The sequence below is a fragment of the Lithobates pipiens genome, unplaced genomic scaffold (assembly GCF_037356315.1).
Source record: "Lithobates pipiens isolate NorthernLeopardFrog02 unplaced genomic scaffold, aLitPip1_a1.2 Scaffold_16, whole genome shotgun sequence".
NCBI lineage: Eukaryota > Metazoa > Chordata > Amphibia > Anura > Ranidae > Lithobates > Lithobates pipiens.
The window spans coordinates 236614033-236636879 of NW_027507748.1; the positions used below are offsets into that span (position 1 = coordinate 236614033).

At 46.3% G+C, this 22847-nt stretch overlaps 1 protein-coding gene across 7 annotated transcripts in view; it reads right to left on the minus strand.

Annotated features, from left to right (window-relative positions):
- LOC143982461 (C4b-binding protein alpha chain-like) overlaps positions 1 to 22847 on the minus strand; it is a 505748-nt gene that overhangs the window by 431016 nt on the left and 51885 nt on the right. For all 7 annotated transcript variants that reach the window (XM_077481187.1, XM_077481191.1, XM_077481190.1 and 4 more), the window contains exon 5: positions 1348 to 1404. In XM_077481187.1, the coding sequence (XP_077337313.1) occupies positions 1348 to 1404 (57 nt within the window). The remainder of the gene's footprint in view (positions 1 to 1347; positions 1405 to 22847) is intronic.

The following is a 22847-nucleotide window of genomic DNA, read 5'->3' on the forward strand; positions in this document are numbered from 1 at the left end:
TGGCTTTCTTCTTGCCACTCTTCCATAAAGGCCAGATTTGTGCAGTGTACGACTGATTGTTGTCCTATGGACAGACTCTCCCACCTCAGCTGTAGTTCTCTGCAGTTTATCCAGAGTGATCATGGGCCTCTTGGCTGCATCTCTGATCAGTCTTCTCCTTGTCTGAGTTGAAAGTTTAGAGGGACGGCCAGGTCTTGGTAGATTTTCAGTGGTCTGATACTCCTTCCATTTCAAAATGATCGCTTGCACAGTGCTCCTTGGGATGTTTAAAGCTTGGGAAATCTTTTTGTATCCAAATCCGGCTTTAAACTTCTCCACAACAGTATTACGGACCTGCCTGGTGTGTTCCTTGGTCTTCATGATGCTCTCTGTGCTTTCAACAGAACCCTGAGACTATCACAGAGCAGGTGCATTTATACAGAGACTTGATTACACACAGGTGGATTCTATTTATCACCATCAGTCATTTAGGACAACATTGGATCATTCAGAGATCCTTGCTCAACTTCTGGAGTGAGTTTGCTGCACCGAAAGTAAAGGGACCGAATAATTTTGCACGCACCACTTTTCAGTTTTTTATTTGCTAAAAAAGTTTAAAATATCCAATAGATTTCGTTCCACTTCACAATTGTGTTCCACTTGTTGGTGATTCTTCACAAAAAAATAACATTTTATATCTTTATGTTTGAAGCCTGAAATGTGGCAAAAGGTTGAAAAGTTCAAGGGGGCCGAATACTTTCGCAAGGCGCTGTATACAAATTACTATGCCGCGTACACATGACCGGACTATTCAACATCAAAGGTCCGACGGAACAATTCCGGCAGACCATTCGATCGTGTGTGGGCTGCAGCGGACTTTTGATTTGCAAAAATCCGACAGACTTTAGAAATGGAACATGTTTCAAATTTTTCCGCCGGAACTCCGCCGGACCCAGTTTCTACCGAGAAATCCGCTCGTGTGTGTGCTAGTCCGATGGACAAAAACCTACGCGAGGGCAGCTATTGGCTACTGGCTATGAACTTCCTTATTCTAGTCCGGTCGTACGTCATCACGCTCGAATCCGTCGGACTTTGGTGTGATTGTGTGTGGCCAAGTCCGTTCATTCGGAAAGTCCGTCAGAACTCTGCAAGAACTCCGTCAGAACTCCGTCGAAAGTCTGTCAGACCTAGTCCCTCGAAAAGTCCGGTCGTGTGTACACGGCATTAGAGATTTTTGGAATAAAGCAATGATACTGCTATGAAGATGTTGAAAGACCAGTATGTTAAAGTGATTATAAGTGTTTCTGTATACAGTAATGAGGCACAATAAATTACATTATATTTATAGTAGTTTTGTCATCATCATACCTGATCTTATGACAGTTTGATCAAGGCCAGGATGATGTTCTTGTTCTTGAAAATCGCCTGTAATAGCAATTGGAAAAAGAGACATAAAGGTTAAAAAAAAGGATGAAGAAGACAAAGTTTAAAGTGGTTCTAAAGGCTGAAGGATTTTTACTCTAATGCATTCTGAGCATTACCTCATGAATGCAGCTCCTACCCCCAGCACCCCTCAGCACCCCCTTATATTTACCTGAGCCTGATCTCGATCCAGCGATGGGTTTACAATCACTTTGTTTTAAAACAAGACCTGCTAACACAATTCCCCATTGCTGAAAAGGTGGATTTTTAAATATTTGCCCATCTATAGTAATGAGGTCCTTAGGCAAGTAAATAAAACAAGATTTTCTGAATGAAGGAAAAGGTCTAAAGATCACTATGTTGAGGTAAATATACAGTGTGTTTGTCTGTATGTTGTAATGAGGCACAATTAAATTGCATTCATCACAGTTCTATTGTCATTATACTTCTTATAATAGTGCTGTATGTCCGGTGTAGGACCTGACTCACACTTCTGTGGCTCTAAGAGCTGCGCTTTGCCCACAAACTGAAGCCGATTCATTTGAATGGGCTGCCGTGCCTCCTGAAATGCAGGGGAAAGGTCCTTGCTCTATTTTTGAAATCGCGGCCCCCACAGAAACCACAAGTGCAGCACAGTTCCCAGTGTGGGAAGCGGCTGCTGTGATTTCCAATGAATGCAGGTGTTACTAGGAAAATGGCACCCGCAAGCATCTCCTGTATTTTCTGTACGGGTGGTAGTGGCTGCAGCTACATTTGCAGACTCACAGTGGAAAACACCAGCACAAGGGTGAACCAGGGGTAAGGCTGGTCTGTTTGTCCTTGAAAATCATTTGTAAGGATTATAGGAAAGAATAAGGCTGGCCATACATTATACAGTTTTCTTGTTTAGATTTACCTTCACCTTTATAGTGCAAGGGCCTGTCTAATTGCATACAAATTGAAAATGTTAAAGTTTGCCCTCATATTATATGGTTTTGGTAAATCTAAAGGCAAATTGAACAACACAATAGTAAAATGTATAGCCAGCCTAAGGCAAGCCAGTAAAAAAGTTAAAGAAGAATATGCAGTGTTTATTTTCATTTTACCTAATAACAAAATATTACATTTTTTTGGGCTACTTATAACTGACTGCCCATTGGTGTATATGATAAATGAGACTAGAATTGTACACAAAGTATGAGATCTCCTTGGGGGAAAGTGCAACCTTTCTTTACGTGTGAGAGGGCAAAATGTGTGACAATACAGTATGTTAAAAATCTATCAGCAAGAAAAAAAGGTTAATATATAAAGAAAGTTGCAAAAATTTGCCCATGGGACTTTAAATGAGATGTGACATGTTTCTCCTGCTGCTTTTTCCCATGGTGGCCTCCATTGAACTCACTCCCCCAGACCCAACGGACACAAAGGAGGTGGCGTTGGATTCCTTCTATTCCCACAAAGCATCTTCCAAGTCCTTCCTATCCCTCCCTCTCTATCCCTCTCTTCTTTCGAGATGCACTGTATTCATAGTTTCATAGTTTCATAGTTAGTAAGGTTGAATATAGACACCAGTCCATCCAGTTCAACCTGAGTGAGTGTCAACAATTGCCCCTGTACATTACACACTCACATCGGTCCCTACCCTCAAAGAGCCCACAATCCAAGGTCCCCATTCATATACTAGGGCCAATTTTGGACAGAAGCCAATTAACCTACCTGCATGTCTTTGGATTGTGGGAGGAAACCGGAGTACCCGGAGGAAACCCACGCAGGCACAGGGAGAACATGCAAACTCCAGGCAGGTAGTGTCGTGGTTGGGATTTGAACCAGCGACCCTTCTTACTGCTAGGTGAGAGTGCTAACCACTACACCACTGTGCTTTTTCGTCTGTGCTTATTCGTCTGTTTTCTCCCATTTCTCTGAGGATTGCAGCAATTTATTGGCCTCCTGGACCGGTATTGCGCTTTCTTGATGACTTTGCTGCCTGGCTACCTTACTTTCTCTCCTCTGAAATACCACTATCATCCTTGGTGACTTCAACATTCCTGTCAATGTTTCACAACTCCGTTGTTTCTTCAGATCCACTATCACGATCTGAAGAAACAACGGAGTTGTGAAACGCGTCATTCCCATTGGCTACCCGTATCACATGACTTCCGATCCCAATGTTTGCGTCCCAGGTTGGAACGCACTTCCGGTTTCCGGTTTCCAGTTCCTGAATAGAGTATATGATGCCAGTACACTGTATCCGGGGCACTCTGGACATCCCCAGTTGACAGTTTGAGGATATCACAGCAATACGAACAGTGAATCTGCTGACTCCTCTGGACCATCTTTGCACCCAGCCTAACTGTATAACAACAGGACAACAGCGTGGACCGCAGAAGCACCGTGTTACTCTGGAAATCATTTATATTCCTCTATTTACACTATTTTTGTGAGTAGCCATTTGGCTTTGATTTTTAATGATTAAAAAAGTGTTTTTTATTACTGCACTTAGTGTGGCGCACCTGTTCTTTCTTCTTCTCTACCTCGTCCCCCACCCCCTCTACCCACTAACTCACTTACTGCCCAAGAGATTGCCAATCATTTTGAAGACAAGATTGATGCAATTCATGAGGACACCTCCACTGTGAGTACATCTTTCCTACCCAACATACCTTGCCTAACAGCACATTCCACACTCTCCTCTTTTGAATTGGCTACTACTGAAGAGGTTACAAAACTTTTCTCAGATGCCCACCTAGCCAATTGTCCCTTGGACCCTGTTCCCTCACAACTACTATGGTCACCCTCTTCTTCTATCCTATGTTCCCTCACTCACATCTTCAATCTCTCGCTCTGCAGTGGTACCTTTCCCTCCCCTCTGAAACATGCGCAGATCACTCCCATAATTAAAAAGCCCTCACTGGATCCCACCAAACTGAACAACGTAAGACCCATCTCATTGCTCCCATTCACCTCTAAACTTTTAGAACACTTAGTCTACAACCGTGAAAATAACCTTCTTAACCCCTTACAGTCTGGCTTTTGCTCGCATCACTCCACGGAAACTGCCTTACTAAAACTCACTGCTAAAAACAACAGCCAGTGCTCCATACTCCTACTACTTGACCTCGCTGTGGCCTTTGATACAGTTGACCACCCGCTCCTTCTCAATAAACTCCATTCCCTTGGCCTCCAAGATTCTGCTTTATCCTGGTTCTCTGCCTACCTATCACAGCACTCCATCAGTGTTACCTAAAACTCTGTCTTCTCCTCTCCATTGCCCCTTTCTGTGGGGGTCCCCCAAGGCTCTGTTCTTGGACACACCTCCTCCCTGGGTCACTTGATAACCGCCCACGCCTTCCAATACCACTTAAGCCGCGTACACACGGGCGGATTGTATGGCCTACTTAGTCCGTCATACAATCCGACGGACAGTCTGTCATACTTTCGAATGAACGGACTTGACCACACACGGATGCACAAACAGTCCCTCGAAAGCTTGCGCGATGACGTGTACAGCACGTACGACGGGACTAGAAATAGGAAGTCCAATACACAGCAATGCAACCTTCCGCCGTGTAAATCCTTTCTGAGCATGCGCCATTCTTAGTCCGTCGAACTAGCCTACTCACGAGCGGATTGTCCGCTGAAACCAAAGTATGACGGACAATATTACGGAAATTCCGAAATACTTAGTACGCCAGACTGCACGCTGAAAAAGTCCGCTGAAGCCCACACACGAGCGGACTGTCCGCTGAAATGTGTTTCGACGGACTAAGTAGGCCATACAGTCCGCCCGTGTGTACGCGGCTTTATACGCCAATTACACCCAAATCTATCTGTATACTCCTCACCTCACTCCTTCAGTCTCCTCTCGCATTACTAACTTAGTAACAGACATATTAGCATGGATGTCGCACCACTTCCTTAAACGAAATCTCTGTAAAACGGAGCTATTAATATCCCCCCCCACTCATGCACCCCTCCATGATTTTTCCATAAAAATCAACAATGCAACCATCAGTCCCTCCCCTCACGCCAGGGTACTAGGTGTAATCCTAGACTCTGAAAAGAAAACTTCAATTGCGCAACCTGAATGAATCAATCAAGTGAACAGGTGAGCCATAGGAATACAAACCTTCTGTGATCAAACTAATATACTATTCACCTCTGCTAAATAAAAATCAATCAAAAAAATGTATGAATTATTATGAAATACAAGTGTTCCTACTGCTCAACTCATAAGGTGAAAAATATTAAAAGAAAAAAATCTGTGTGTCACACAGATGAATCCTGAAACCCAGATGCAGCAATCGATTGGGTAAATAGATGAGTGAGAAACCAGATATACAACACTCTGTTCATTTTTTTGGACTTAGTTATATATAAAGAAGATGGGTTCCTGTTGACAAAAACTTTTTTAAAAAGCACTGACCGAAATATATCCCAATCACGAGTGGGCACTATCCTAATTGGTTGAAAGCTACACCTAGGGGACAGTTCCAGCGTATTAGGCGCAATTGCTCAAAATTTCAGGACTTCCAGTCACAGGCCCTGGTACTGAGAGATTGGTTTATTGAAAAGGGCTATGCTCATTCTACGCTGGAACAAAATTTACAGGAGGTGTCTAGGTTAGACAGACAACAATTATTAATTCCTAAAGACAGAAGTAAACAAAATACTAAAAAGGACCTACAGTGGTCATCTTCTTCCCACTATTGGTGGGTTAATATAATCATCCACAAACATTGTCAGGTCCTGAAATGCAACAAGATCCTTGAGCCTGAGCTATATAAAATTCAAGTTTATTAGTACAATGTCAAAAAGTAAACACGGACAAGTACCTTATTGTCAAATAGATTTGTGATACTATACATAGTATATTATATATTCAGAGTCAAGTAGAATATTCCATAGAATAATCCATGGTGAGTATGAAAATGCATCCTGGTAGGCTGACGCGTTTCGTGAACAACCATTCACTTCCTCAGGGATTGATGCAATACATAGATTAAATGTATTAAAAAAGAGATTGCTCGCTCATATTCCATTGGCTGCAGCTGGGAATGTCTATCTCATCAGCTGTGGGCCTGGGATCCATGAGGGCCTGGCAGGAAAAACATGGCCATAGGCAGGCACAAACCAACATAATGTGGCATCCACAGTGATGACATAATAAAGCAATGTTCTGGCAGAAGGTTGCATGTATCATCATCAATCACCATGGAGTGGCTCTGAGTTAACATTGTGTGGGCTCAGAATGACAGTGAAATGTAAACAAAGGGATGTGGATACTGCAAAGAAAAAACCCTTGGGGGCGTGGCCAAGATGGCACTGTGAGCGGCTGCTGATTTAGTGAGCTCCGCTCTTCTTTTACTAATCCGGATCAGGGGCCTCTATTTTTTGCTCACTTTCACCCCTCCAGAGAGTAAGGACTGGGGGTAGATGAGATTGGGGACCTGTGGAAGAATTTTGGAGGCGGTGTGCTTTCACCGGCCTTTCCTGGCGGCCTCTGGCCTGTGGACGTGATCCGGCGCTCCTGGCAGAGCTGAACAGGGCCTTCAGAGACCCGTTGACCGCTCACGGCGGCAGAGCAGTCCCTTCCCCGGCGGATGCCAGGGGCCCGGAGGATGGATCGGGACAACCGGCGGTGAGTAGGCCACGACCGTGGCCTTTTCAGCCCGGACGGAGGCTCTAACCTCCGGCTGCACTGTGGGGTGGTCCCCTCCATAGCCGACCACTACAAGCAGCGGAGGGAGGCTTGGGCATTGATCTCTGGTGGATGCTGGCTCTACCCTGGAGCACATAAGGACACATAAGGACAGCATTGTGAATAGGCCGCAGCCTCTCTTGGCAGTCCCTGAGGAGCGGGGCTGGGAAGGAGGACTCTTCTGCCCCCGCATTAGGAGGTTGGTGGGAGACCCCTACCAGCAGGCGGCGGACTGAAGGTGGCCCTAGGCACGTAACCGGGCCCTCTTGCTCACGTGGACTGAGACTGGGGCGGGGCTGGCCTCCTGCTACCTCCTGGCCCCACCTGAACCTGCTCTACACCATCCGAGCCATATCCCAACAGTGAGGGCCACAGCCACCTGAATGAGGCGCCATACCTCAGGCGCGAACAAAGGGGGTAGGAAACAGACTTTTCTGCCATAGCCGGACCCCCCCAGACTCCCACGGACCTCCAGGAGGAGACCCGTGCTACACGGAGTGCCCACAGAGCTTCCCAGACGAGCCCCATGGACCCAGATGAATATCGGCCTCCCTGGCTGGCAGAGGTCATGGCGGCCATCGCCATTTGTCAAACCACTCTAACGGTAAAAATAGAAGCTGTGTAGCTGGATATGGGTCTCATCAGATAGGATATAGACAAACTCAGATCCAGAGTCACTGAGACTGAGCATAGGATGAGCAATAGCAATACTAAAGACACAATGTCAGAAAATGGAGCAGCTCTCCGCATCCTTCAAACCAAAGTCAGGGCCCTGGAGTACAGAGCTGAAGATGCTGAGAATAGGAACCTGACGCAATAATCTCCGCATTGTTGGCCTGCCGGAGGGGGCTGAGGGGAACAATCCCACGGGTTTTGTGGAGGGGTATGTTGCATGACCTCCTTCCTGATGCCCGCTTGTCACCCCACTACGCGGTGGAAAGGGCTCACCGCATACCACCTAAACCGGAGCCTCCTGGATCTCCTCCACGAACCTTCATCCTCCGCCTCCTCAATTTCAGAGACAGAGATGAAATTCTCCATGCTTCTAGGAATTTCGGGGACCTTCGCTTTCAGAATGCCAGGTTGATGATCTTTCCTGACTACTCGGTAGAGACTCAAAAGCTCAGGAAATCTTTTGACCACATTAAAGTAGCTTTGAGAGCACGTAACATCCGATATAGCATCCTTTTTCCGGCCCGTATAAGAGTCCAGGACTGGGAAACGACCCGCTTCTTTAACACCCCCAGGGAGGCATCTACCTGGATTGACTCGCTGCTGCCGGCCCGTTGATCGACCATATGCCAAGCATTGGATGACACCCTTATTCTTACTGGGTTGACCACAAACCATTCCACTGTCGAGACGCCCACATTTCCTGTTGCACCTGTTGTGCCTTGTTTGCATCCATGATGAGCTCCCCTCCCACGGTGGAGGTAACCTCCCCGGTGGCTGGAGTTCAAGTTGGTAACCCTGACGAGAGACATGGTCAGGAGAATTTTGCGACTGGCCGCTCATGTGGACCCCTTTTTTCTTCCCCCCCCCTCTCCTGGAGCCTAGGGGCTCATGCTATGTGTACCATTTAATCCCTTGGATCATTTCTACTGACAGGACATGCCACAGTGTCCCTTACAGCTTCCTCCATTGTGTGGGCGGCAGTCTCATGCTTGGTGAGCCACTCAATTCACTGCCTACCCCCCTGGAAGTTTGGGGGGGTGTAGCTTGCCTCTTGCACGGACCCCCTGTTGCAGCCGGTGAGCTGTGAAGGTTTGGGATGTATGCCCTCCTCAGTTTAAGGGGGTTGGGTGGGGTGGGGGCTGGGGGGTGGGGTATGTTCTCCTAACGGGGCCAAGGTTTTTTATTTCCTTTTTTTTTCTTTTAATTATGGTTATTGGGGTTATACCAATGTTTTTAGTTTAATTTTGTTTGTATACTGAAAATCTTGATATGTCAGCGTTGCATGGTCTTCAGAGATGTGTGTCTTGGGTCCAGCGGTCCAATCCGGGAGCCGGGTTCCACGATGATCCTGATCTTTCTACTACCCCCAGAGTCCATGTCTACTCTTAACATCCTCTCATGGAACACCAGGGGGTTGAACTCCCTGGTCAAACGGTCCCTGGTCTTCCAATTCCTTAAAGCTTATAACCCACATATGTGCATACTCCAGGAGACTCACCTCATCGGGAGCAGGCTTCTCTCCCTCAAAAACCCTGGGTGGGATACCATTACCATTCCACTCATTCTAGTTTTGCCAGGGGTGTAAGTGTCCTGGTATTGAAGTCCCTCCCCTTTCGGCTCCTGGATCTGGCCTTGGACCCAGACAGTAGATATGTTATTGTTCACGCGACAATTTACTCAATGACCTGGACCATTGTGGGATTATATTTGCCCCCGCCGGCCTCCCTGCTGGTGCTGAATCAAATCACTAGCAGGGTAGCCGAGTTTGACTCTGACAATACTCTTATCCTGGGTGATATTAACCTGGTTCCTGACCCAGATATGGACAGACTGACACCAGGGGGTCACCACTGTCCTGGCCTGGCTGAATGGGCGGACACCTATGGCCTGACAGATGTCTGGAGGTGGAGACACCCCAGGTCTCGGGCATTTATGTGTCATTCTGCCTCCCATAAGACATTCTCTCGCATTGACTTTGTTTTTGCAGGAGGTCCAGTCCTTCCAAGGGTCTTGGACATACAAATACTGCCCAGGAGAATATCGAATCATGCACCTTTGCTCCTGACATTGAATCTTTCCCTGGGACCAGCTGTTAGATTATGGAGGCTATCCAGGTTCTGGATTTCAGATACTGCTGTAGATGCCCGATTCAGGACTGAGTTGAATAGCTATTGGGCTGTGAATGTGGGCTCGGCAGAGGCCACGGTTGTGTGGGATGCCTTTAAGGCTACAGCGAGGGGACATTACCAGATCATCATTGCCAGAATACGCAGGGAATGTAGAGTGGAACTGAATAGGGTCGAGGGGGAGGCAGAGCATGCGGAGGCTCTCTTTGTCCACACCCGGGACTCCCAACACTATATGCAACTGCAGGCCCTGACTAGAGAGGCTGTCTCCCTCCGCACCTCTCTCACCCAGAAGAAAATGCTCACACAGTCCCAGCGGATCTTTGAGCAGGGGGAGAGATCGGGGCGGCTGCTGGCCTGGCTCTCCAGAGAACAGGCAGGGAGGCTGAGTATCTCGCATATTAGGGACCAATCTGGCCAGCTGACTCACACCCCAGACGGGATTAACAACTGCTTTGCAGAATTTTACAAATCTTTGTACACTTCTAGGTCAGGCTATAGTAAGGAAGACCAGGGCCAGATTAAGAACATGGGCCTGGTGCTGAGGATTTTGGTGGGGCCTTTTATAAACAATAAATAAATAAAAATGCTAACTATTTTTTGTTATAACAAATTAAATTAAAGAGAGAGAGGGAGGATGAGAGAGAGAGAGAGAAAGAGAGAGAGAGAAAGGGGATGAAAGAGGTGTGAGGGGTAAGGGAGGGAGGATGAGAGAGAAAGGGGGGGGTGAGAGAAAGAGGATGCACATGAGCATGTGTGGGAATGACATCAACGCAGCCTGGCCAAGGCAAGTGACCAAAGGCACAGAACCCAGAAGGAAGACCGGGTGAAGATGGAAGTGCCCGGGCCCCGACGGATTGATCACAGCACAGCACTGGAGGGCTCAGTCTGAGAAATGTAAGTGTGCCCTAATGTGCTAATATGCTGCGCATTCTTGTACATTATGGCATAACCTACCCTTTACTACCGCTTTAATATCACAGGAGCCTCTCATGGGGCCCCCTACTGACCCTGTGGCCCTTGGGCAGTGCCTAAGTGCATAGTTGTCAACATTTCAAAAATATTTTCAGGGATGCTTTTTTTACAAGTGCTATATTTAGAGTAGCTGACATCCCCTATGTTCCTCTATGCATCACAATAGTAATTGCAAAATTAAATAAGTACTAATAATGGGGCAGAACAAATATGAGGACTGTGAGATTTCCTTTAGTTGAACTAACAAAAGTGTGCCCATTCCAGAGCTGGTATCATTGAGGATATTCAGTATAATTTTAAAGAACAGTTTGTGTGGGTAAGAGGCATAGGGGAGGAGTATTGATGGTATAAAAGTGGGAAGTATGTGCAGGTAAGGGAGAGGAATGTGGAGGGTCTAACAATGGGCACTATGTACATGAGAGGAGTGCAGAGGGTATGGCAGAAGGCACTATGTACAGGAGAGGATTGTGAAGGGTATGACAGTGGGTAGTATGCACAGCAGAGGAGTGTAGAGGGTATGACATTGGGCACTATGTATAAGAGAAGAGTGTGAAGGGTATGACAGTGAGCAATATGTACAGGAGTGTGGAGGGTATGACAGTGGGCACTATGTACAGGAGAGAAGTGTGGAGAGAAGGACAGCAAGCAGTAATTACTGGAGAGGAGTGTGGAGGGAGGGTATGACGGTGGGCACTATGTATAGGAGAGGAGTATGGAGGGTATGACAGTGGGCACCATGTATAGGAGAGAAGTGTGGACGGTATGACAGTGGGCACTATGTATAGGAGAGAAGTGTGGAGGGTATGACAGTGGGCACTATGTATAGGAGAGGAGTATGGAGGGTATGACAGTGAGTAGTATGTACAGAAGAGGAGTGTGGAGGGTATGACAGTGGGCACTATGTATAGGAGAGAAGTGTTGGAGGTATGACAGTGGGCACTATGTATAGGAGAGGAGTATGGAGGGAATGACAGTGAGTAGTATGTACAGGAGAGGAGTGTGGAGAGTATGACAGTGGGTACTATGTATAGGAGAGAAGTGTTTTGGAGGTATGACAGTGGGGACTGTGTCTGTATCCCATCTACCGAATGAATGGAAGCAAGCAAACATTCATTGATGGGCTCTGGTAGGCTGCATTTGATGGGCGCTGGTGAGGTTGCATTGATGGAAGCTGGTGAGGCTGCATTTGATGGGCGCTGGTGAGGTTGCATTGATGGAAGCTGGTGAGGCTGCATTTGATGGGCGCTGGTGAGGTTGCATTTGATGGACGCTGATGAGGCTGCATTTGATGAGCACTGGTGAGGCTGCATTTGATAGGCACTGGTGAGGCTGTATTTGATGGGCGCTGGTGAGACTGCATTTGATGGGCGCTGGTGAGGCTGCATTTGATGGGCACTGGTGAGGCTGCATTTTATGGGCTCTGGTAGGCTGCATTTCATTTAAAAAGTGCAGCTTACATTGGCAGAGGAAAGGGGGTGGAGTCAAGGGTGGAGCCAGGGGGGGCGGCAAAATTAGGTTTTGCCTAGGATGTCAAAAATCCTTGGACCAGTCCTGAATGAGCAGTATGTACAGGAGAGAAGTGTGGAGAGTATGACAGTGGGCACTATGTATAGGAGAGAAGTGTGGAGAGTAAGACAGTGGGCACTATGTATAGGAGAGGAGGATAAAGTAATCTGGGAAGGAAAAATGTAAAGGTTTGTGGAAGGATGTTTATGGACTGCATAGTGGTTAAGCGGGCCAGACATGGATTGAAATTACACCAATTAAGCAGAGACCAGCCATAGTCGATCTATGCATGGGCTAGCTGGTTTTACACAAGTCAACCTATTAACCGACTTGAGTACAACCAGCCTGTCAGGTTTTCCCCAAAACAATCAGTGCTGCCAGCTATAGTTAGCAACACTAATCAATGTATTCACTGGCAGAACACAATAACACTGCGGGAGTGATTGCCCCATTCACAGGTCAGCAGGTGAGAGGGTGTGTGGGGACAGGCTGGGGAGAGATACTAGTCAGTCCCTGGGTAGGCACTGGTTAGTATCAGAGCCAGATACACACAGGTTACATATGCCACGATCGTTAGAGCGAGAGCAATTATTCTAGCACTAGACCTCCTCTGTAACTCTAAACATGTAACCTGTAAAAAATGTAAAGCATCGCTTAGTACACAACAAAAAATCATGCTAACTTTAGTGTTTTTTTATGAATGAAACAGTTTCTTTCCAAAAAAAAAGTTTGAAAAATTGCTGCGCAAATATCGTGCATCATAAAAAGTTGCAAAGACCACCATTTTATTCCATAGAGTGTCTGCTAAAACAATATCTAATGCTTGAGGTTTCTGAGTAATTTTCTAGCATAAAAAAAATGATGATTTTTACATGTAGGAGAGAAGTCTTAGAATGGGCCTGGGTGGCAAGGGGTTAATTATCATAAGTAATATACAAATAATTATTATAAGCCCTGTGAGTTCATCCTCTCAGTCTGCTGCAGATTGTTCCAGCTTGTATTTATACTGACCGCTCTGTATGTAGCTTCTGACAGGCTGCGCAAGGAGCCCTGTATCTCCGGAACCATAGATGATAGCAGCCCCATATTTTAACCAGTGCTGGAGTGGGTCTTTAGCCACCTATGCCCCAAATGTGGGGTCTCTGTAACTCCTGATCGCTGAGGTACAATCCTAAAAGTCAATCTATTTTTTATTTTTTTATTTTTTTTGGACAAATGGGCCTATCTTAAGAAAGGGGCGTGGAGCTGCAGCTCCAATAGCCCCTATGTTAATCCGTCCCTGAGGAAGACCTGACGACATACTTGGCTGACATTGATGTACCAGTCCTTACTGAAACATACTGAAGCAGGCTGGACGCCCCTATTACGGTTCTGGAGATTCTCCAGGCGCTTAAATCTATGCAGGCAGGAAAGCCGCCCAGCCTGATGGAATCCCGGTGGAATTCTATAAACATTACGCCACGGAGCTCGCTGACAGACTCCACCATCTATTTTCCGTGTTGACGCGTATCGAGAAACTTCCTGACACCATGAGTGAAGCGATCATAGTCGTGATCCCCAAGCCTGGGAAAGACCCCACATTATGTTCATCGTACCGCCCTATATCGCTGTTAAATGTGGACACGAAAATATTGGCCAAAATTCCAGTTAACAGGCTAAACTTGGTCATTACAGCTCTTGTCCACAGTGACTAGACAGGCTTTATGCCGGGCAGAGGCATGGGCATTAATATCAGACGCCTACTCACACACATAGATAGATAGGATGAGGGGGAGCCGGGCGCGGTGGCCTCACTTGACGCAGAAAAGGCTTTCAACTCTGTCAAGTGGGGTTACCTATGGGAGGTGCTCTCGCGATTTGGATTTGGCCCGGGATTCACAAAATGGCTCTGCATGCTGTAGCAAAGCCCCTCAGCTAGAATCCGTACTAATGGCTGCCTCTCCGGGCAGTTTCAGTTGGCTTGGGGCACGAGACAGGGTGCCCCCTCTCTCCGGCCTTATTTGCCCTCGCAATGGAGCCCCTGGCCATAATGCTGAGAGCGGATCCTGGGATAAAGGGATTACAGATCCAATTGAAGAAAAGCTGTCTTTATATGCAGAAGACACTCTGCTTTACCTAGCAGACGCGTCATCTTCTTTACACACCGCACTGAACCTCATTAACCGTTTCGGTCGATACTCAGGAATCCGCATTAACTAGGATAAATCGGTCCTTTTCCCGCTCCACTCCTCAACCGCTCAAGTGCCTCATCCGCAGCTTAAATGGGTAGAAAGCTTTACATACCTGGGGATTAAAATCAGTGGTAAAGTCCAGAATTATATGGATGACAATTTACAGCCACTCATGTCACAATTAGGGACCAGATGCGTGGCATGGAAATCTCTTCCTTTGTCCCCAGTAGGTAGAGTCAACCTGCTAAAAATGATTTATCTCCCCAAGTATCTGTACTTCTTTCATAACACCCCCATACACATCCCCAGGACTTTCTTCCGGAGGCTGGAGAGTCTGCTGATATCCTTTGTCTGGGCTGGGAGGTCCCCCAGGGTGGCCAAGCAGATACTATACCTCCCATTATAAGGGGGGGGGGGGGGGTCTGGCGCTCCCGAACTTTCAGACTTACTACTGTGCAGCCGTCCTGGTCACAATTTGATGGTGGTTCTCCCAGCCCAGACAAAACCCGGCAGTCACTCTGGAGGCACCATCCTTGGCTCGTTTGCAGCACTGAGCAACCTACCATTTAGGGGACTTAGGGCTAGCTCGTCCATGACGCCACTGATGCGAACCACGGTGCGGGTCTGGCGGGAGGCAAGGAAGAGTTACGGGAAGCCCAACCACATCTCTCCACACATGCCCCTGTGGGGTAACCCCATGCTCCCTCACTAAAATAGTATCCCAGACCCTTCTCTGTGGGCAAAAAAGGGAATCATCACCTTAAAACACATAGTACATCAGGGTAGACTAATGTCCTTCCAGGAAATGAGACGTACATACGCCCTCCCAAATTCTTTTCAGTTCAGGTACTGGCAGCTGAGACACGCCTTTGAGGCCCAATTCCCTGACCCCTTGACTTTGGAATCAGACTCCATTGAACGTCTACTGACTTCCAGAGCAATGGGGAGACCTCTGTCAACCTTATATCTTTACCTCACGGTAGAATATGACACTACACTGACCAAATCCTGGGGGAAATGGAGGGCAGACATTCCATACTTAGATGAGGAAGAGTGGAAGGAGTGCCTAACCTCATACATTCCATCAATGATTGCTGCAAAAGACAGGTTCATACAATTTAAGTTCCTGCATAGGGCCTACTACACCCCACAGAGGCTGGCGAGTATTTACCCTCAAAGGGACCCTACTTGTCAAAGATGTAAACAGGAGGTGGGTACTTTCTGGCACATGGTCTGGTCGTGTCCCAAACTCCAGCCCTACTGGACGGAGGTGGTTTCTATGCTAAATAACGTGACCGGCTGTGAGTGATATACAGTCATTTGAGGTGGTTTAGGTGCACACTGTTCCTGTACTTTCTTTGAAATTATATAATGGCAGGCTGGGACAAAAGGCAGCTCCAATTATAGATGGTCAGTAACAAGAATGGTCACTTCAAACAGGCCCTTTCAACATTTTTTTAAATTTAGTTAGGGAACGCCTTGCAGCAAAAAACAGAGCGGAAATTAAAATAAAGGTCTTATCAACATAAAATAACAAATGAATATACCCACAAAAAAAATGAAAACTCTAGGCTTAATGTATACTACAGCTCCTCAACTTGAGTTGAGGAGCCTTTGGCATTTTTTTTCCCAAAGCTCTTAACTCAACTCCAAAAAAAGCGTCCAATGTGTCCATGAACATATAGGCTTTTAGGGCCATTTAGGAGCTTCTGCATTTAGGGGAGATTCAATCTCCCTTAACCTCTCTTTCCTGAACACGATAGAACTACATTCAGGATAGGAATGTGGCAAAATCACTGTAAAATTGTGGCACAATTTTGCTAAAGCCAATGGTCCTATGTGTACATGAACCTTGGTGGCAGGATAAGGGAAATCACCTAGAAGACCGAATGGTAACTATGGAAATCAATATGGAAACCAATATGGGAATAATGGTAATGGACAGCATGGAAGTAATAATGGGAATAATAATGGTAATTGGTATCACAATAGAAATGAGAATAGACCTAGGAATCCACAACCCAAACAATATAACTATGGAAATCAATCAAATTACTATGATGATTCAAGGAGGAACCCAATACCTACTCATAATAGGTTTGAGCCACTAATAAATTATTATGAGGAAGGTCCACTGAGTCCTTTTTTAGATCAATGGAGATACGAAAGATCACCACCTGGACAAGAGAGAATGGGAGACCAAAGAAGAAGCTCAAATCAAAGAGGAGCTGTCGAGCAGGACATAAGGTCCAAAAGAAAAAGAGACCAATGGTAGAAGGAGTTTTTAACCTGAGTAGAGCTGAACTAACTCTAAATGAATAAAAGTATTGGACAAAGGTTTGAAATTCTCACCAACAATCTGAATCTGAGCAAATTCAACACATATATTGACATTCAGGAATATACCAGGAAGCTGAATATTCAGAAATATATGCTGACTAAGCCTGTCTCTATGAGCCAAGGTTCATATAATCTAACAGTGAGTGTATGCATACACAATTGAGGAATAAATTGTTATTCAATCCACAGATTCACAACAATGAACATGTTAAAGTCTTTAATCATATGATACTACAAGATCTGGAAACATTAAAGTTTAGGAGGATAAGGGATCCAAAGCATATTCAATAAGGAATTAAAGCACTAGAAGAGAGAAAGAATGTAGTGATTAGACCTGCAGATAAGGGGGGGGGGGGGGGGGGGGGGGCGGTGGTCATCGTTTTAGAATTTTATAACAATAAACTTACTGGACAATTGAATGATCACAATACATATTTGAAATTGATGGGGTATCCAACAATAAAATACAAAAAGGAACTAGAAAGTTTGATACAGTTGGGAACACAGAAAAATATTTAAACCATAAAGAAGCCAAATATCTGTTACCTCAAACTTATTGAGTATCTGTTATATATACTATACCGAAATGACATAAGGATCAGGTCCACCCACCGGGGAGACCTATTCTGAATGCTATACAGTCAGTTAATGCTAGATTGGGGGTGTACATTGACTTACTTCTGCAACCATTGGTACCAAAGACTCAATTCTATTTACGGGATACCAAACATCTTATACAGATCCTGGATGGAATTGAAGTGAGACATGAATGGTTGCTATTAGCAACGGCAGATGTGTCCTCACTATATATATATATATATATATATATACGATTATTGACCATGCTGATGCTATACAATTAGTGAAATGGGCATTTTTTTTTTTAAAAGGTGTTTATTTAAAATTTTCCAACATACGGCATACAAAACAATCAGTATTCATGTCGAATAGTCTCCCTCAAGAGGTGCATACAGAGGCATCGGTAAAGATACCCCACTGGAGTAAACAAAACTGTTACTGTTATATGCTAAAACACAGAAAAAAAACCCCAACAAAACAAAGACACAACAACAGACGTACCGGCATTCCCACACACACACACTCACACATGTCACCGTCCCACTATGCAGTATCATTGTAACATAAATAACAGCCTCTGAAGGTCATACAATAGCAGATTACCACCCAGATTCGCCCCCCCCTCCCCATACCCGGAATCACCCCCTACATCATCTGAGACTCCGGCCCTGCCCCCGCAGTCCCCCCAGGGGGGTCCTGCGAAGACAGCACCGCCCCCCAGAATAAACCAGAGACATCCAACCATGGTTACCACACCTTATGGAACTTTTTCAAGCAAGCTCTGTTTTTATACACTATTTTAAATTTAGGAAGTTCACCATTGACAATACCATACAGTGATTTAATTCTGGGAGGAACATTCTCTTTCCAGTGCAATAAAATTACTTTACGTGCATAAAATAAAATGGTACGTAGAAGAGTCCGAGCTGACGCCCTGTGGACAAAGTCATTCAATATACCCAGCAGCCCCACCTCAGGGGTTTGAGGTACCGGGAGAGCAAGATGATCATCAAAGAATGTAAACAGGTCCTTCCAATACGCATCCAGTCCAGGACAGCTCCAAAACATATGAAATAAATCAGCATTATCGTGAGTACCTCTAGGGCACAAGGCCTCAGTTCTCAGACTCATTCTAGCCAATCTAGCCGGAGTATAATGCAGCTGATGAATAAACTTAAATTGAACATATTGATCAGAAGTGCTGATAATATCCTGAAGGCAGGTTTCAGTAGTTTCCTCCCACCCCTCCTCCTCCAGGGCAGGTAACAAACGCTTCCACTTCACAAAGGAATTGCGAAATGGGTCTGCTCCTACCCTGGAGAGGTGATCATAAAAAGTTGTAACCAGTTTAGTAAGACCCGGGGAAGACATCAGGTCCTCCATAGGGGACTCCTGAAGCTCTATGTGCAGAGAACCAAACTGCGCCCGGATGGCATGTCTAAGGAGTAGATACTTATAGAAAAATTTATGCTCTATTGAGAAGGTACCCCGTAGATTTTCGAAGGATTCAAACACATTACCCTTGATGATATGGGACAAGCGCAGAACATGCAGCCTAGACCACCATTGGGAGTCTGGATGCCCTAGTAATTCACGTATACTGGGATTGTCCCATAACAGGGTTTGTGGTGACCTGCCCGGGGTAGACATAGAAAGGAGTTTCTCTCCCTCTCTCCAGGCCAGTAGGCCCACCTCCATAGGGTAAAATCTAGAGCATTTGGAATTGAGTGCCCTATGCAAAACGTCACTAACCGAGTCAAACGGGGCATGGAGGATTGACATGAGAGTGGCGGAGGGGGGCTGAGGGTTGGAATGCAGCCAATCGTATACATATGCCAGTTGGGAGGCAAGGAAATAATTGCCTAAATTCGGGTGTGCCAGGCCTCCTTTCGCGGATGGGAGTTTTGCCAGATAAAAGAAGACACAATGGATTCTATTTTCATAAATACCTTTTTGGGGAGATAAACCGGGGCAGCTCGGAAACAATACAGGAATTTTGGGAGGAATATCATTTTAAAGAGGTTAATACGACCTATCAAATTGAGAGGGAGGGTTGCCCATGTTTGGAGTCTGTCAACCATCTGCTTTGTGATTGGGGCAATATTCAAGTCTTCATATTTGGAGAGCTCGTTATGTATCTGAATGCCCAGATACTTGAATGTCTGGGACGTCTGAAGGTTAGAAGTATTCAAGTAATCGTAGGAGCAGCGAGGGCCAATGGGAAAAGCTATTGATTTTTCCCAACCTACCCTCAGGCCAGACACATCCCCAAACTCCTCAACCACCTGCATGAGACCATGAAAGGAGCTCTCCTTACCATCTAAATAAATCAAGGCATCATCAGCATACAAAGATATCTTTTCCTCCAGCAACCCAATTCGGATGCCCCCTATCCCCGAGGCCTGCCGCACCGCCAGGGCCAAAGGCTCAATGGCGATGGCGAACAGGAAAGGTGGACAGGGGACACCCTTGTCTAGTCCCCCCAAACAACCGAAATGGTGAAGAGATATCTCTATTAGTTCTCACCCTCGCGCTCGGTTTAGCGTACAGTAAGCGGACCCACTTAGTAAATGTTGGGCCAAATCCCATGTTAGCCATTGTCTCCCACAAAAAAGACCAACGCATCGTATCAAAAGCCTTTAACACATCTAAGGACAATACCAGGCTACTATGTTTATCCCTACATGCTCTATGGATATGGAGATATAATCTGTGTATATTGTCAAATGTGCTACGTCCAGGCATAAACCCAGCCTGATCTGGCGATATCAATGTAAATATAACTTTTTGCAAACGAAGAGCCAATATCTTGGCCAAAATTTTTGCGTCATGGTTTAGGAGGGAGATAGGACAGTAGGACTCACATAACAATTTGTTTTTGCCCGGCTTGGGTAAAACTACTATCAGGGCTTCATTCATGGAATCAGGAAGAGATCCCACACTCAGAGATGCTCTGTAAGTAAGGAGTAGTTTAGGAGCTATCAATTCATTATAGGCTTGGTACCACGCCGAAGGGGTACCATCCAGGCCGGGGGCCTTCGATGGCGGTAGGGAACCTATCGCTGCCTCCACCTCCTCAATAGTAATTTCCTGCTCAAGGAGGTCCCGCTGGGCTTCCTCTAGGCCAGGGAACACCAACGACGAGAAAAAACCCCGAAATGTAGCCTCCGAGGGGGGCATTGGATCATCGTAGAGTCTGCTGTAGTATGAGGTAAATTCCTGATTTATAGTCACCGGGTCTTCAGTAGTGGAACCATTGGGCAGTTGTATGGCAGATATGGAACTATCCAAATATTCCGTATGGGCAAGGAAGGCTAACAGCCTCCCGTTCTTCCCCCCGTGTTCATGTAATTTTTTCTGTCAGATTTAGTTGTTGTATTTTAGTCGTGTCTACCAGATGCAACTGCAGCAGCCTATGGGCACTCGTCAGCTCACCTCGAGTAGTCTCTGTCGGGTTTAGCGTATGCCTACGTCTAGACTCCTCAAGGGAACGTTCAAGATCCAGTTGTTGGGCCCTCCCCGCTCATCTATGATGCTTAATACGGGATATGTACGAACTGCGCAATACCGCCTTAAATGCGTCCCAGGTAGGACCCGCTGCTGTGGTGCCAATGTTCGTGGACCAATAGTCTGCCATATCCGATGGGATGGCTTCTTGTATCCCCGGCGTGGAAACCCACAAGGGGCTAAGTTTCCACACCCTAAATGACGGACAGTGCCCCAGGGAAAGAGTAACCTGTAACAGGGAGTGATCCGACACTGTTTGAGAGATATATTTAATTGCCCTGACGACCGGCAGGAAGCTCCCGGTGGCCAGTGCATAGTCCAGTCTGGACAGAGAGCCATAGGTTTTGGATTGACAGGAGAATACCTTTTCCCCCGGGAACTTCCAACGCCAAATATCCACATATCCATATGCATCACACCATTTACTAAACGTTCTTGATTCGTTTCCATGGGGTTTCAGCCTATCCAAATCAGGTTGTAGTACTGAGTTGAAATCCCCCACAATAAGCATAGGGCAAACAGGTAACAGTGATAACTGGGCACTCAAATCAGAGAATACTGTGACCGTGGCTGGCGGAGGAACATAGATTGTGACCAGAATGACAGGGGTTCTCAGCACCGTGGCATGTAACACTAAAAACTGACCCCTGAGGTCCGAGATCACCTGATGGCACTCAAACTGTAGCCCTTTGCGAATTAAGATGGCTACCCCACAAGCATATTTGGAGTATGTGGAGTGAAAGTTCTGAGCCACCCAACTCTTTTTCAACGCAAGAATTTTTGAGCCCATCAGATGAGTCTCCTGAAGACAAAGAATATGCGGATGAAGTCGTTTGATTTGCTCAAACTCCAATGCACGTTTAAATTTAGAATTCAGCCCCCGAACATTCCAGGAGCATAAGTTTACCTCAGACATGGGAGGGTTGGGAATAGCGCTCTAGTGGGACCAAGCGGGTGCAGCCCGACCAGGAACCCCAAATCAGTCCCCCGCCAGTCAGCCAGGGCCACAATACCTCCAGTGGGACAAGGTGACACATACATACTCCCATCCATCCATACACCACACACGCCTCACCCATACAACAGACAACAAATAAAGAGCTGCCAAGTAGCAGCAACAACCCTGCCCTGCTCCCACGGAAATGGAGCGGGCTTGTACCCAAAACTAGGGCCATGCATGGGGCGCATGACCTGATAGCCATGCGATTAACCGCAACTAGTCAACTTCACCACCATGTGGCTCAAGATCGTTCTCCTGGAGCAGCTCACAGGTACTCATCCAAGAAAAATGGAGGAGGAAAAGAGTCCCGCAACATAAAAAAATAAACCTTGTCAATCCCAACATGTTTCAATAAAAGTAGCAGAGACCCGCCGCCCTGGCCAGAGGCAGTTGCAAAGATGAGGGCAAAAAAGAAAATAGAGACAGTAACCATCCAGGCCAACAGCCTTCAGGCAGGATCTTGAGGAGGTTTGGGTAGGGATTCCCACCAATCAAGGACGTTCTTGGGTGACTGGAAGAAAAGAATCTTCTCCTGATAGACAATGCGCAGGGTAGCCGGGAAAATCATAGAGTACTTCACTGCGTGTTCTCTCAGCTTTTGTTTAACAGACTGGAATTGCGCCCGTTGGTTGCAAACAGCTGCAGAATAATCTGGATACAGTGACACAGCAGCATTATTGATTTTCAGGCTGCCTTTTATTCTCTGTCTCTGTAGTTCAGCAACCTAATAACCATGGTACGTGGCGGATTGCCTGCAGGGAGAGGTCTGCCCGGGACTCTGTGAGCCCGTTCTATCACAAAGCAGGGGGACAGGGTGTCACAGCCAAACTCCTGCTCAAGCCAACTTTCCAGAAAGGCCACTGGGTCAGACCCCTCTACTCGCTCAGGAA